General features: G+C 43.4%; 1 protein-coding gene across 1 annotated transcript in view; it reads right to left on the bottom strand.

The window, feature by feature from the left end:
• LOC311040514 (rho GTPase-activating protein 6-like) overlaps positions 1 to 16,832 on the bottom strand; it is a 98,558-nt gene extending 81,726 nt beyond the window's left edge. The window contains exon 1 of the mRNA XM_084050844.1: positions 16,400 to 16,832. Coding sequence (XP_083906970.1) covers positions 16,400 to 16,444 — 45 coding nt within the window. The 5' untranslated portion in view covers positions 16,445 to 16,832. The remainder of the gene's footprint in view (positions 1 to 16,399) is intronic.
• Positions 16,833 to 17,253: the final 421 nt, after the last annotated feature.

Below are 17,253 nucleotides of genomic sequence, written 5' to 3'. Positions count from 1 at the left end.
ATAAAGCCTCTTGACCCCTGTCACAGGTTAAAGGTCGCACCATGCTGTCACTCCCCCCACACGTGCATCCACGTGTATACAGTGCTGGAGGGAGTACTCATATATCTATCTTCATATAGCCAAAGGCTTCTTGTGGTTAATGAATGTTTTGTATTAATAATCACAATCTGCAAATTTACTAGTAATTAAAGTTGTCAAATAACTGTACTGGAGTAAAAAGTACAATATCTGCATCTGTAGAAGTATAAAGTATTAAAAGATTACATACTCAAGTAAAGTACTTGAGTAAATGTACTCCACCATCATTATTCGCAGATGAAAAGCCTGCACATGCAGTGTGCACAGTGCACACACTTGATTTACACCAGGTTTTGTCATCTAACTCTGCGATATCGTAACAAAGGAAAACACAGCTATAAGGGTCCGCTCATGACTTCCATATGTGACCACCTGGATACCAACCCAAACATCTACCAAACATCTACCACTCATACAAAGGGGAATCCCCCCCTCCCTAACCCTAACCCAAGAGAGATATTAGGGTTACGAGCCCCCAAATGTAACAACCTGGTCTCGAACCCCGGTTTCAAATGACTACGTATGGAGAACGTATGGTTTCGGCGTCAAACCTTCATCGGGGTTGTGCTCTCTAATATCGAAACTAGTTGGAGTCGTGCTCGCACCCTTTATGTAAACATGATTAAACTTGGTTTCTTACAAACCTGTAATTTCACATTACAAAGCTACATGTAGTGTTAGAGACGAAATATGAGAGAGTTGAGCCAAGTCAGCTAAACCCTCAGTGTCAGTTGACACCAGTAACATGGCTTGGAGGTTCAAAACTGGTATTTATACGGTAACAATAAGTGAAAGAAGTTAAGTCAGTCGCTTCTTTTGGGCTAGTTGTTTTAGTAGAACATGGCTGCTTGTTTCACTCGCAGAATCTGCTAATAATGCCTGTCGCTACTCATGTGCACATAAACAAGTCCGACCCTCAGGTGCAGGTCAAAATTGCCATGTCTGCTTATTATTAGCAATATTGGGCTTGTTTTACTGTAAAGTCACTTGTAAATATTTGTAGTTGCGGGTTGCGTTTTTTTGGGGGGCTTGTTTCTAAAGTGTAGAACTTTGCTTATTTGGGCTTGCTTCCTAAATGCTGTTTAAACCAGTGGTTCTCAAACATTTTCATGTCAAGGACCCCCAAATGTATATGTAATTGTCCGCATATCCCCATCTGAAGTTGAAAATAGCAGATCTACAAGCTCACAATGCATCACGTCGCGACACGTTGTGAGCGTGTAGAGCGGCTATTTTCAAATAGCCGATGTGTATAGGTGTAAAGTGCTCATGTGTTAGTCGCTTCTTTCGGGCTTGTTTTCATAGAGCTGGCTGCTTATTTCTCTCGCAAAAGCTGGCAACGCTGGTACAGGTTGGTTCTCAGTTTCAGCAGCTTTACACATAACTACTGGTGACGCGCTTAGACTCGTTCCTTGGCCGTTAATGTGAGAATTGTGAAGGGAATGACGGGTCATCAATCATGCTCCGCTGCTTGGAGCAGGTGCAAGAGGGGAAGAAGTTGAGGTGCGAAGGAATTACATCACGGCTGGAGAATGCTAAAAGGGCCATAACTGCATGTTCCTCTTGCACTTGCCCAGAGAGGAGAAACACAGTGGAATGGACTGGAATTGAAAACCATAGTGTCATCATCGGAAAGTGTTGTGCAATCCCATTGGTGCTCAAATGCATACACACACACACACAAACACACACACACACACACGCACACACACACACACACACACACACACACACACACACACACACACACACACACACACACACACACACACACACACACACAGACGCATGCACGACCGCAAGCACACAAGCGCGCGCGCACGCACGCACGCACGCACGCACGCACGCACGCACGCACGCACGCACGCACGCACGCACGCACGCACGCACGCACGCACGCACGCACGCACGCACGCACGCACGCACGCACGCACGCACGCACACACACACACACACACACACACACACACACACACACACACACACACACACACACACACACACACACACACACACACACACACACACACACACACACACACACACACACACACACACACGCGCGCGCACAAAGTGGAGAACTAATAAACAGCTCCTGGGTAATAAGAAACGGCTGTGTCGTTTGGACGAATCACTCGAGGGTGGGGGCATAGCAAATTTCATAACATTTTGGCCAATATTTTCACCCCTCGAGGCGGGTATTGGTCTCGGATTTGAGGCGGCACATGCAGGCCAAATAAAGCCACTCGAACTTAAAGTACTGTAGCATTAGTAGTGAATAATACTCACAACGACACACACTTTGGCACTTAAAGAATCAAGGTGAAGTGTACCCTACTTTTGTCATGGGCACAGGATAGCTAGACTTGTTTCTACACAGCTGAAAACTCACCCAGAACTAACATAACCACTTACAGCTAACCTTTATCATTTTTTATACCGAAAATAGCAACGCATCAAATCACGATGCGTTGTGAGCTTGTAGATCTGCTATTTCCACCAAATACATACATATATACATATATATATATATATATATATACTGTATTTTTTTTGTAAGCCTATATCATGGTATGCTCAAAATAGGCCGGCCAGGTTGAAAGTGGTTTAAGTGTACCAGACTGTTAACAATCCAGAGTCCAAAACCCTCTCTGTGTCCCGTCAACTGCAGGAAGCCAGGTCAGTAGGTCACGCTGGGGGGGGTCAGCGTAAGGTCACGGTACCTCAGCTATCTGATTAGCTGCTTGACTGTGTCCTTGGAAAAGGTCAGGGGGGCCCGACACATGACGTGTGTGTAATGGGTAATGTGTAGTGTGTGTGTGTGTGTGTGTGTCCACGAGTATAGAATAATTTGAGAAATAGAGGTTGAGTTTAGGATTAGGATTAAACATTTAGAGGTTAGGTTTTGGGGTTGGGTTTCGATTTTCCCCCTATTTTATCTACGTAGTTGTGCAGCGATGTCACACACACACCGGAAAATAGCCGATCTATAAGCTCACAACGTGTCGCAGCGCGACACGTTGTGAGCTTGTAGATCTGCTATTTTTCGGCTTTAAACTTGCGGTTAAAAATGCCAAAAACATGTTAAAATGGCATTCATATAATCGGCTTCCTAAAACGTGTGTGTGTGTGTGTGTGTGTGTGTGTGTGTGTGTGTGTGTGTGTGTGTGTGTGTGTGTGTGTGTGTGTGTGTGTGTGTGTGTGTGTGTGTGTGTGTGTGTGTGTGTGTGCGCGCACACAATGCGCGCGTGTGTGTGTGTGTGTGTGTGTGTGCGCGCGCGCGCACATGCGTGTGTGTGTGTGTGTGTGTGTGTGTGTGTGTGTGTGTGCATACACACGTGCATGGGTGCATGTGTGCATGGTGTAGGGTAGTGACAGCATGATGGGGTTGGAGTGCCTGCTCATGCAGCTGAACTACATTTTAACATTAACCACATGTTCGGGCTTCTTCTCTTTCAGTCCATGGCAACAACAACACAAAAGTGACTTCACTAAGTTCCCCTTTTGGGTTTCTTTCTGCTCATTTGCTTTGTTCGGTGGACTTTACAACGACACGATATATAACATCTCGCAAAGTCTAATTAAAAGCAAGGCATTGTAAACAAAACAAAAAAAAGTGATCAAGCGTTGTTACAAGAATGCAATTAGAAACGAGCGCAGCAAAGGTTTTGGAGAGCCCTTTTAGTGGATGTCTTGTGGTGTTTCGTATCCCTGGCTGTGCCCTACTAAAAGTTTAATATGAGTTTAACAGAACAAATGCAGGCGGTACTATCAGCATGGCGAAATGATTAACTCAAGAGGGGGTACACAAGACATAAACCGTTGGCAGTACAGTAGACTACAGCCTGTGGACACTAGCAGACGTGCAGAGGGATTTGGAGAGGCAGGGGCTTGAATTTCAAAAGGGCACCGAACAATTACCATACCTTTAGGCCCCAAAACCTCAAATAACCCGAAAATATGTCATTGCGTGCTTAATGTCCGTAAAGTCACGCATCCAACCAGCTTTGAACTGAGCAGATTGGACCTTCCGTTCCAGAGATAATGGCCAAAACATCTTGAAAACGGCCACTTTCACCGGTTTTCAATCGCCGATTTTCGATTGAGTTTTGGCCATTGTCGCCCGTTTTTCTTTAATAACACGGGCTAGGAAGTTCGGACGGCGACAAACTAGATACCTGAGTAAAGTTCACTTTGAGCTGCATCCAGTACATCCACTGCCATTATATATATATATATATATATATATATATATATATATATATATATATATATATATATATATATATATATATATATTTCATGTCTATGTGTGCATGCACGTGCCTGCTATGTAGTTAATATGGCATCAAAATCAGTTGAGCCACTTTAACCTATACACCGGATATTTGAGAATAGCAGATCTACAAGCTCACAACGTACTGTATAGATAAAAAAAATCTTGGGGAAAAAATAGGAATATGTTTGAAACATTTCAATTACACAAATCTTCTATGGGCTTCCAAACAGGCACACACACGCACACTATAAACATTTTGCATTCTGTGTGCATTCCAGCAGCATTATTTACAGGCAGTGCAGCATGCTGCAGCTGCACATAGTGACTTATTCCCTAGACACCCATGTGTTTATCTCCATAAGCTCATATCCCTGTGTAGTTATCAACAATATGTGTTGACGACAGAGCCCGACCAGCTCTCTGCTGTCTGATGCTGATCCCCTCTTTCCACAGATTACGGATGTTTTTCATTTTCCAATCAATTTGAAAAGAAAAATGTTGATTTGATTAAAGTTTCTATTTGAGAACATAACACTTAAACTCAGTGAGCTTGTAGATCTGCTTTTTTTGCACATTTCTGAAAGGTTAATAACCCGGGACACATAGGCTGCATCATTGCCTATAGCCTATAGGTGGAAAAGTGCACATTTTTTTGCTACTTAAGTAAAAGTGTCACAGTGTCTCTGTAAAAGTCAGGAATTTAGATTTACTTGAGTAAAAGTACTAAAGTATTTGCATTAAAATATTCTTAAAGTACCAAAAGTAAAAGTAATCACTATGCAAAATGTCCCAGTTTTCGAATGTATAAAATGTATGAAATTCTTTTGAAAATAGCAGATCTACAAGCTCACAATGCGTCGCAAGTACAATGAGCTTGTACTAAGTACAGTAAACTTAGTTACTTTACACCTCCTCTACCTATAGAATCAGCGATGTCATCAAATAGTCCGAGAGTGGCCGACATATCGACCAAACAAATACATCGATCCAGCTCTTAGTTGACAATCACTGTTACTGCTTCTGGAACCATACAGTACGTATCCCCTGGCTGGCCTCGGCAATTCAGATCTTGCCAGAATACTTCTCTCTCTCTCTCTCTCTCTCGTGTCTCTCCTCCAAGCCTTCCTACCGTCTCCATAAAAAGACATATGGGCCGCTCACTGTTGATAATAAAACACGTTGCCTTTTCCTTGAGAGAGTCTAGGCAGAAAGCGTTGAGTAATCAAGTAATCGGTTTAGTGACATATCATATAAAGCTTTCTATTAATGTGTTATTTACAACTCTGCCAAAAATGTGAACGCTTGTCTTTGTTCCATATTTATGAAATGAAATGTTATAGTTTGTGACTGCTGGATAAGCATATTAAATCATTTTCAAAGATGTCTGGTTCTGATTACAATTTACAATTTAGGCATTAGGCCGACATTCTTTATCCAGAGCAATATCGGGGTAAGCAGTTGAGTAAATAGAATAGAATGCCAAGAAAACAAGTAGTGTAAGTATGAGGACACCAGGTACGACACCGAAACCTAGCATTTGTACGCCACACATTACTGTACATTGTGTGAACAAGTAACCAACACAGATCTGGATCGCATATCCTATATTAAAATTGGCTAATGGGAGAGTGGGCGGGCTGGCGGTTGGGCGGACCTCTGACATCACTCTGACATAACCATAAACAAACCCGATACACCCATATATAGGCAGGACCACGGCCACGTCACTCTGACTCAGACGTAACCATAAACAAACCTGATACACCCATATATAGGCAGGAACGGCAGGAAAAAGGGAGTGAGTCTGCAGTCCCGAGGGAGGTCAGTCCACAGCTTGGGAGCCTGGAGGGAGAAGAGTCTAGGACAGTTGGAGCGATGGCCAGGGTGTTGTGGGAAAGTGGTTCTCAAACTGGAGGCCGGGACCTCCAGGGGGGTCGCCAAATTATCTTGGGGGGTCCCCAGATGACTAGCTTAATGTGCAACATCGTTTTTTCACTCAACAGTAAACAAACCAACATACAGTATAAGTGTATACAGAGTATCTGCACATTTCTAAAGTGATAATTTAAGGACTTTTAAGACCTTAATACCTCTAAAATGAAATAAATAAACTACTAATAATACCATTACTAAAAAGTAACCAACAAACTATACTATAAACAATGGTCAAACATTGGCCAAATTGTCAAATATTACCTAAGAAAGACGTTTTTTTTTAAATGGCCAATCTACAACAAGCTTAGGAACCCCTGAGGGAGCACGTTCAATGAAATATCTTGGGGATTAAGTGGTTTAAGATGCCAAATAAATACTACAGTATGAACATATTTATATTTGTCTCGGAGGCATTTGGCGACTAGTTTCGCGGTAACGTGCATACAGTATGTAACACAATACAAAGACAACAAGACCACACGTACTGCACGCTACAACAGACAGACATACAGACAGACAGTTGGCAGCATTCATCTCTCTACACCTGAACCCTTGCCAATGAAATAGCAATTATCATTTAGCCAAACCGAAACGAAACAAAAGTGTGTGATCAGGTACTGGAGAGTCTTGCTCTGGGGCATTTAGATAGAAAACATGGACCTGTAAGCTTCTGGTCAGAGGTTTCCATTCAGGCCAACATTCTACTGGGTCATGATGGACATGACGAGTCGTGTTATGTCACCAAGCTGAGGCAGGAGATGTAGCGCAGTGATTCTCAAACCTTTTCATGTCAAGGACCCCCCACATGCATGCATATCTTTCAGTGTGGATCCACAAAGACAAACTGGTGTGCCTATATTTTGGGCAACGTCCTTTATAGCAGAAAATTGCCCAGAAAAATCAACCTTGAAACATACAGTAAGACACAGATGGGGCTTGTCATGAGCTCATGAGACGTGTGCGACTTCTTTGAAAAGCAAGGACTGGAGCCCTGTGCGGGCTAGCGCTGTTTGTGTTGGGAGTGGTGGCAGAACAGAGCAAACACCGCCTGCAACAAAAGCAAGGTGACACACCAAGTGCAGGTACAGTGGGGAGAACATACCACATTACAGCATGTTTACCCAGCATTATGGGGCAGAGAGAGGGGGGTGTGAGCATGTAAGAGAGGGTGGATGGGAGACGTGTCTGTGTACATGAAAACAGCTAGGTCATAATATTAGCGTTAAAGGAGGACTGGTGTTTTGTCCATTGACTTTCCTTTCGTTTCAGTAGGGCAAGGGTTGCCAAACTTTTCAGGCCATGACCGCTCAAAATAATCATATTTGAACTGGGGACCCTCCCCCCACCCTAACAAGCACTTGGACTTCCTACATTTGGTTTGACTCGTGATACTCTAGAAGCTTGTGAGCCTGTAGTTCGGCTATTTTCACAATGTTTGCCACTTTCTTACGTAATATTTGACAACTAAAAATGTCTCAAAAGTGATTAAATTGTAACTTTAGAAATGTGCAGATACCCTGCATACACTTACTGTATGTTGGTTTGTTTACTGTTGGGGACCCGCCTGGGGGCCCCCAGTTTGGGAACCACTGCAGTAGGGTATGAACATCTACATTACTAGCAGATCATTGAAACTACTAGATATATACACAATGCAATGAGACCTATTTTACCGCACCATTATTTTCCGTTAAAGTTACATTACAGTTGCGTCGTAATGCACTTTAATGCGTTTGATTGTTTATAAAGGTGTTGCCGAAAATAGCCCCATGATGGAGAGATTGATTCATGATACGCAGTTCAAACGTCCTTGAATTGTTAACTATGCAATGACGTTTGATCAACATTGACTCAGTTATTGAGGTATGTTTGATAGCCTTTTTAATGGCTGGAGAAAACAAACACGAAATCAAAAAATGAAGCCATTAATAATGGGACAATGTTCACTGTTTATGAACTATGTATAGCCAAAGCTGTGAACAGATGATGACGTTGACTTATGGTACTTTAAGTAAGCGAAGAGAGATATAGAGAGCAGTGTTGCCAGATTTGACTTGACAGATTCAAATACATTATTCATTTGGGGGGTCCTTGACATGAAGCAACCCGCAACTACCAATATTTACAACCAACTAAGCAAGGCCAAAGCCGCTTATAATAAGCAGATATGGCAACACTGATTGAGAGAGCGAGAGAGGGAGAGAGAGAGGGGGAGAGAGAGAGGGAAGGAGGGAGGGGCAGTTAAGTGGAGGAAACAACAGTAGGAAGAATCCGGTACTTTGTCTAAACAGGTAAGCTGGCTCTCAGGTCGACATGGTTCTCTGGCACGCGCTCCGTTTACTCAGTGACGACAGACACAGAGAGAGAGACACACACACACACACACACACACACACACACACACACACACACACACACACACACACACACACACACACACACAGGGAGAAAGAGAGATAGGCGGGAAAACGGGTCAGCATATAAAGGGACAAACGTCAGAGACAAATTGAAGATGAAAGGGAAAGAGGAGTAGAACATGCGGAGAGGCAAAGACAGACGGACAGACAAATAGACAGACAGACTGACAGACAGACAGACAGAGACAGGGAGGCACGTAGATAAACAGACAAAGGGAGAGACCGAGTCAAGGAAGAGGGAGGGAGGGGGAGGAAGGTAAGGAAAGGCCATTTGGCGGGGTTGGTTGGGGCGTGCGTGGGGGGGTGGGTGGGGGCGACTGGGGTCATCAATCACTTTATCAATGTGCTCTTTGTCTCTCTCTCTGTCTCCTTCCTTCTTCCTCGGTGACAGTCACCTTTAAAACCGCCAGGCGATGGTGACGCCGTACATCTGATGACAACACAGTACACCACCAAAGATCATCCCTCATTCAAGGGACACTGTTTCTCAATGTCTGGTCCGGGGGCTCAGGAGGGGTCCAAAATGGACCCTTAACGGGTCTGTAGTTCTGAGAGTGTATGAATGATCAATTTGTTATCCTTTGGACCCCAATATACACTGTAACATTTTCAGTGTTACTTTAACTCTGAGGATGTGCAAATGCCTTCCATTTGCACACTCTCAGAGATAAGTCCCTGATAAGGTAGCTCTCCTCCAAACAACTACTGCAGATTACTACAGACTGGCAGTCAAATGAAGTTGGGAGATCAGCCGGTTGAAAGGTGTGAACAAAAAGTTGCTGAATTATGCACCTGAGAGCCGTCACCGACAGACGGCTGTACTATGGTGCTACAGCTAAATGTCTTTTACAACAACAAGCCCGCTGCTATCCGACGGTCGAAAGCCAACCGAGCGACAGTGTTCGCACCGCCTATTCAACGGCAGATTTTCGGCAACAGACGCTATCCAAAACGTACTGCCGCCGGCGTCTGTGCGGTGGAGAGCTACCTTTACATGACAAGTATTTTTTTTAAAAGCAACATGATGAAATACAGGGCAACAGCTCCAATTCAACTTCAATGTTAGTTCTCTTTTGTCAAACAATTCCCATCATGTAATTTTAGAGCATTATTCATTTGTCAACACTGAAAATGTACGTAACAAGTTGATATCGATACAAAAAAAACGGATACTTTTATCAGGGTCTTTACAGACCCCGTTAGCATTCTGTTGGACCGCCTGGTGGTCCCCGTACCTGACGTTGAGAACCATTGTTCAAAGGATAAAGAAAATAGAAAACGCACTGCCTTGAATTTCCAGGCTCACACACGAAACACAGAGGAAGAAACATTCCTATTGGAATGTTTGACGACAAATAACAAAAAAAAGAACTGAATTGTCCCTAATTGCTCCCTTTGCTCTTTAATCAGTCCTGGAACTGGAAGACCAAAATATACATTATTTTTTTTCAAATGTAGGCCCACATGACGCAATCCCCCCAAGATGTGGTTGACAGTTAACAGCAGCGGCACGGGTCAATTTAAAAGGGCTTTTTCATGGTTTGTTTTAGTCCAACCTAAGTGGCAGACTGGATAATAGAATAATAATAGACGCTGCACTATAATTTCCATCAGCGGAATGACATAGTGATTTCTGTAGTTGTTTATGTGGTCATTTTCCAAAGCCCGTACTGCGGGGTAATGTTGCAGCTTGCAGAAGGGCTAACACATGTTTGCGTAAAGCCATTGGTTCTCAAAGTGCGGTCGGGGGACCCCCAGGGGTCCTTGGGAGGGTACCAAGGGGTCCCCAGCAAAATTTGATAATATAGTGTCACAATCATTTTAACCACTGAAACCATATTTTATACTTTGGCTATTCAAAAATAGCAGATCTACAAGCTCATAGCGCGGCACAGAGTGCCGCGCTATGAGCTTGTAGATCTGCTATTTTTTTTAAATCGTGAAAATATGTGCAAATCTTTGAATATATATATTTTTTCAGCAAACATTTGTAACTCAAATCTTTGCTTCTGGGGGTCCCTGGAACAAAGTATTTTGAGATGGGGGTCCGCGGCCAAATACATATCATTTTGGGGGTCCTTGACACGAAAAAGTTTGAGAACCACTGGCATAAAGCTCAGAGAGCAAGAGACAGCATGCACAATAGTGCAAAGAAAAGTGCCTTTGCTATCAATCGCAGAAACACATTTAACGATAACTACAGATACACAACCACTAGCACAACTACGTACAGCTGTGACATTAACCACTTTAACCCTATATATACTTTGGGTGACCGCCGGAGTCCCCCAGGGGTCAATATTAGCCACCCCTCCTTAGATACAGCAGCTAGGGTTCATGTGGTTAATCTAGGGTGACAGACCAGACATCCCGGTTTGGCCTGTGATTGTCCCGGTTTCAAACAGTGTATCCTCCCGAGTCCCGAATATCTCTAAAACACTACAATGTCCAGGTTTTCATCATCACAATTATGATAATAATAGCTGTTTTCAGTGGTTGCATAGTCATTTATCATGTTCTGTTCTGTTCATGTAATAATCAGAAACCATGGACAACGCATTGCGTGTCTGAATTCAACGCTGATGTGTGTTCAAACGGTTGTTGCCCGTATCACGCAACACCTATGCTGGGTTAAGGTTCAGGTTCTTAAGGTTCAACTTTATTTGTCAACAATACCAATGCAATACAAAGTAAAAGGCATGTGAAATGCATTGTGCGCTAAAAAACAACACTGCAGCTACAGTGTCAAGAGTTAAGATGTAAAAAACTCAGTGTTCAATTTTTAAACTTAGCTGCTTAAATAACAAAAAGATCTAAACTAAAATGTAAACTACCTAAATCAGCTTTAAAACTAAGCTGCTTAAATAACAAAAACATGCCTAAATCTGCATTGTCATAGGTCCTATACATTAGCCACAGACATGTCCACTTTATAGTCCGGGCCACGTAATGGACTGTGTGTTCATAGGTCTGATGGCAGCCAAGAAGACAGTGCTCCATAGTCTTTTTGTGTGGCTGGCAAGGCTGAGATGCCGCTTGCCTGGCCGCGGCCACAACGCTGGCCTGAACAGGCTGCGGCTGCGTGAATGTGCATGAATGGGTCTGTGAGTGCACATTCATTTAAGGGTCCTGGTTGGGGGTGTTTGAATATATGGCCACCCTATAGGTTAATCATGACAGGACATTGTAAGAAGAAAGTACAATCAGACAGTGGGTGATGCATTGTGGACATCCTGATGCTTTCTACGGAACAATGGGCCAACACGGCCGCAAAGGGATCCAGAAATCCACCAGCCAGGTGTGATCCCTGGTGCTCTTCCAAAATGTCTTCTTGAACTGCACAAGTACAGAACAGCCTCGCACGTCACTACAAGTGGAAACACTGGAAACAAACTTTGACTGGGGATAGAACAGGGATTAAAACGTTTTAGATTCTGGCAACGGAATGACGCGCTACAACACCTCTCTCTCTGTCTCTCTGTGTCTCTCTCTCTCTGTCTGTCTATCTCTTGCTCTTTCACTCTCTCCAACCATCCATCTGTGTGTTCCGGAGTGGAACGACTTGGAATCCGAAACATCTATTTGGCGCGGCGGGAATGACGAAGTCAATGCCGTTTGTTTATTAGAGGGCCTGATGGAGAGAAGAAGGAAAAAAAGTAACGAAAAAAGAATAAGCGCCCAAGAGAGGGCAAAAAATCCTCCACTAAGGACATTTTTCTTAGGGATGGTCTTCTTCTCCATTGGGTTATAGGTAGTACATTCCTGTGCTGAGTTCAACTAGGTGTCTGGGATTTATTAGGACAGCTACAAGCCGCCTGGCTGGAGCTGCACTACCGCTGGGTTTGTGATGATGAACGGTACATATGCCTGTGGCAGTACGAGACGTAGTAGTAATGTGGTAGTGAAACGTTTGACCTGAGGAGGCAGACAAGTTTTGGGATTTCTCACAAAAACTATACTTCAGCCAGTGGTGGAAAAAGTACTACATTGTTTTACTTAAGTAAAAGTATAGATACTGCAATGTAGAAGTACTCTGTTACAAGTAAAAGTCCGGAATGTAAAATGTACTTGAGTGAAAGTACAAAGGTATTGGTATCAAAATGTGCTTAAAGTACCAAAAGTAAAAGTAGTCATTATGCAAAATGTCCCATTTAAAGTTTTCAAATGTATACAAATCTTTTGAAAATAGCAGTACTACAAGCTCACAATGCGTCGCATTCAAATGGCCGAAATGTACATAGGGCTGAAGTGGTTAATGCATGTTTTGTAATAATAATCAAAATCTACTAAGTAACTAGTAAACTAGTTTTCAAATAATTGCAGTGGAGTAAAAGTACAATATTTGCCTCTGAGATGTAATGGAGTAGAAGTAAAAGTACTCCAGTAAAGTAAAGATATCTCAACATTGTACTTAAGTACAGTACTTGAGTAAATGTACGTAGTTACTTTACACCACTGGGTAGTGAAACGTTTTGCATGGAGTTGACCTGAGGAGGCAGACACGTTTTTATAACGTTTGGATCCCTCACCTAAAGAACGAATGCACATGTTCTTCTTCTTATCACAGAAACTATACTTCAACTATACTTTAAAACCTCTTCTCAACCTCTGTTGATACAATTCATTCAAAGGAAAGCCTTGAGGTACAGACTCAGTGAACACAGCCTTGCAATAGAGAAAGGCCGCCACGGACTAGCCTGGCATGGCCAGACTAATATCACTGCGTAGATATTAATCTGCCAATGGCAAAATGTTTTTGCAATGGCAGATTCTCCTGGAACCAGGCTAGCCACAGACAGACCCCGTACTCAAGGTTTGACACTTGCTTTGGCAATGTAAACGTATGTTTTCTCATGCCAACAAAGCTACATTGAATTGAATTGAGTCATTCTTTAATTTCTGCAGCTTGACAAAGTCACTGACCATTTCATACAGAGACCACACAACATTTTGTTAGTCCCATTCTGTGCTCGCCCAGCACATTCATTTTGACTGGCGGTGGCCAGAAATGACATACCACATGTAAAACGAAGCAAGGACACACGTGTGCCTGCGCGCACACACACACACACACACACACACACACACACACACACACACACACACACACACACACACACACACACACACACACACACACACACACACACACACACGCACACACGTTGGTTCTGCAAAGTACATTGCAATTGACTTACATGCATTTAACCCTGTGTGCCTCTCCTTACCCCATATGAAACAGCAGACAAATCAAATTGGGGGGATACACAATTTATCCACAAAATTAGACATGCTTCCCCAATCAATTTGTCCCACAAAATGTGGTCTCAGAAACACACACACACACACACACACACACACACACACACACACACACACACACACACACACACACACACACACACACACACACACACACACACACACACACACACACACTCACTAACCACACTGTGGGAGACCACAGCATGCGGCTTGCATGCAGCCAAAGCAAACGGTATTGTTATTCAATCTGGGGTTGTAGCTTTATGAGGGCTCCCAGCCACAGAGACATCACTTATAAAGACACACACCACCACGCCACCGAGGGCTGACCATCACTCACTACCGGAAAATAGGGGTCTTCAACGTTTTTTCAGCCCAAGGACCCCCTAGCTGAAGGAGAGATGAGGCAGGGACCCCCAGTAGCCTACATAATGTATAAAATGAATGTTATTTTCATAGATTTCATGGACCAACACCAAAGTTCTTTGCCCGAAAATAGCCGATCTACAAGCTCAAGCTACAAGCTTGTAGATCTGCTATTTTTGGTTCTCTTCAGAATAGGGATAATAGGTTTCAAGGTATAGGTTTCAAGTGATTGAAAAAAAAAATCCAATCACACAAAGATTTGGCCGCCCCCCTGTAGTAACTCTGAGGACCCCCTAGGGGTTGCGGACCCCCTGTTGAAGACCCCTGCTATACGTTGTTGAGTGGAAACCCTCAGGGCTCTATACTTCTTTTCTGTTTTCGCTCTACATTAAATATCTTCGCTGTGCGGCACGTTGTAAGCTTGTAGATCGGCTATTTTCTGCAGAAAACAGTTGCTGGGGTGTAAGAGGTTAACCACTTTCAACCTGCTGTCACTGTTTGAGGCATGTCATTATAGATTTTTCTAAAATAAATTATTAAAGTTTCAAAAAATTGCCAATCTATATCAGGCTCACAGACTGGCGGGCTAGTTTCAGAATTATTCATACATATTTTACAAAATCCGAAAATCACCCACAGGTACGTGTGGCTCAGAGCAAGGGGTAATTCCCCTTTAGGCTAGTGGTTAAGATGTTTGCCTTCCAATGCGGGAGACCCAGGTTCGATTCCTCCAGGGCGTTACATACACACAAGTGTGCATACCTGCGTTAAGTGTATGCATTCATTTCTCAGAAATGTTTCCTCTTCAACATGGATTAATTTAATCTCTGTTGGACTTGGAATTATTCCAAACGATTGTGTTTTTTCCAAAGGTGACACATCTTAAAAAATACCTCTGAGGCCCAGTTGTTCCCATGTGAGTGCCATGAGCCTGACCCTGACTGCGTTGAACCATATCTCTATGTTTTGCCCCTATCTGAAACACTGAGGCTTTGTCATAGCAATGTCAAACACAACCACTTGTAACACGACTACATACTGAGAAGGAGAACAAGACGGAAATCACAAGGTTTTCCGTGTAGTATGCATGCACACTTGTATTACTCTCTGTGTGTGTGTGTGTGTGTGTGTGTGTGTGTGTGTGTGTGTGTGTGTGTGGGTGTGTGTGTGCGTGTGTGTGTGTGTGCGTGTGTGCGTGTGTGTGTGTGTGTGTGTGTGTGTGTGTGTGTGTGTGTGTGTGTGTGAGAGATCAAGATCAAGATCAAGAAAGAAAGTATGTGCGTGTGTGCCCATGTAGTGCCTACTATAGCATTATAGTAATGTCTTTTACAAAACCTGCAGGCATGCACACGCACGCGCGCACACACACACACACACACACACACACGCACACACGCACACACGCACACACGCACACACGCACACACACACACCACATGAAGCATTGCATCAGAGGAAGTTGCAGTTGAGGCCCCTAGCTTCTGCTTTGCATCATGCATGTATCAGAACACCCCACTCACAACAGTGTGAGTGAAATACAACATAAAGTATATATCATCTATAGCTCAAAGCCTCAATATTGTATCATCTATGAACAACAAAGACAGGAAAGCAACAGGTGGTATGGGATGGGAGTAATAATGCATTTGAAGGCACTGCAAACTTTTTTTCATATGTGGTGGAGTCGTGTGTGTGTGTGTGAGAGAGAGAGAGAGAGAGAGAGAGAGAGAGAGAGAGAGAGAGAGAGAGAGAGAGAGAGAGAGAGAGAGAGAGAGAGAGAGAGAGAGAGAGAGAGAGAGAGAGAGAGAGAGAGAGAGAGAGACTTTACTTCCACAGTCTACTGTAGAGGCTACAACAGCTGGAGCCTCATTTTCAACATCTGTGAAATGTAGGCAGATCTCTCTCAGGCTCTCTCTCTCTTTCTCCCCCCCCCCCTCTCTCTCTCTCTCTCCCTCTCCCTCCCCCCCCTCTCTTTCCCAAGTCGTCACGTAATGATTATTAATGAATTAATTTGCCAGAAATGGAAGCAAAGAATCACGAGTAGGAGAAATGTACTCACAAGATATGAATTGTGCCTGTCGAGAAACACGGAGTCTCCCATCATGGTCCAGAATAATAAGTATCCACATATAAAACACCCACAAAATGAGCAAAAAACAAATATATATCAGCGGGGGGGGAACTAAAATCAAAGCAATAATAACTCCCGTAGATGCACTGGAATAAACGCAGCGTTGATTCTCCACACAAAAAAAACACACAGTTTGCGTGTTGCGTTGCGTTGCGTTCCTGCCTTTTAACCCAGAGGAAAAGGACGAGAAACGCGCGAGTTTTTAACGATTAACCAAAGAAAGAGAAAGAAAACTATAGCCTCAATAAAGAGCTTATATTATTTTCTCATGAGTTGATGTTGATCACGTTGTTGATCACTTGGTAATCCTGTCCAGAGGAGGAGAGAGAGGATCCAGTGCGTAACGGATCCATGGTGCGCTATGCCGCCTGTCTGTGTCTGTGTTAACGGTCTGACTGTTACTGCCTCTACTCTACTAGAGAGAGAGAGAGAGAGAGAGAGAGAGAGAGAGAGAGAGAGAGAGCAGCGGAGACACATGCTGCTAGAACATTGGTTTAGATGGCACTGATTGGTTTTCAACCCTTTTCATGCCAATTGGACCCCTAAATTGATATACATTTGGCCGCGGACCCCCATTTGAAAATGTTTTGTGCCAGGGAGGGACCCCCAGATAAGCAAAGATATTAGTTAATTTTCGCTTTAAAAAAATATAAATATTCAAAGATATGCACACTTTTTCCAAGGTTTTTCAAAAATAGCCAAAGCTAAGTGGTTAAAAAAATTATTGTGACGCTGTTAACACATTTTGCTGGGGACCCCCTGGTACTCCCTCAAGGACCACT

The sequence above is a fragment of the Gymnoscopelus microlampas genome, assembly GCF_963454915.1.
Source record: "Gymnoscopelus microlampas genome assembly, chromosome: 24".
Classification (NCBI taxonomy): Eukaryota; Metazoa; Chordata; class Actinopteri; order Myctophiformes; family Myctophidae; genus Gymnoscopelus; species Gymnoscopelus microlampas.
This window is presented reverse-complemented; position numbering and strand designations above follow the sequence as displayed.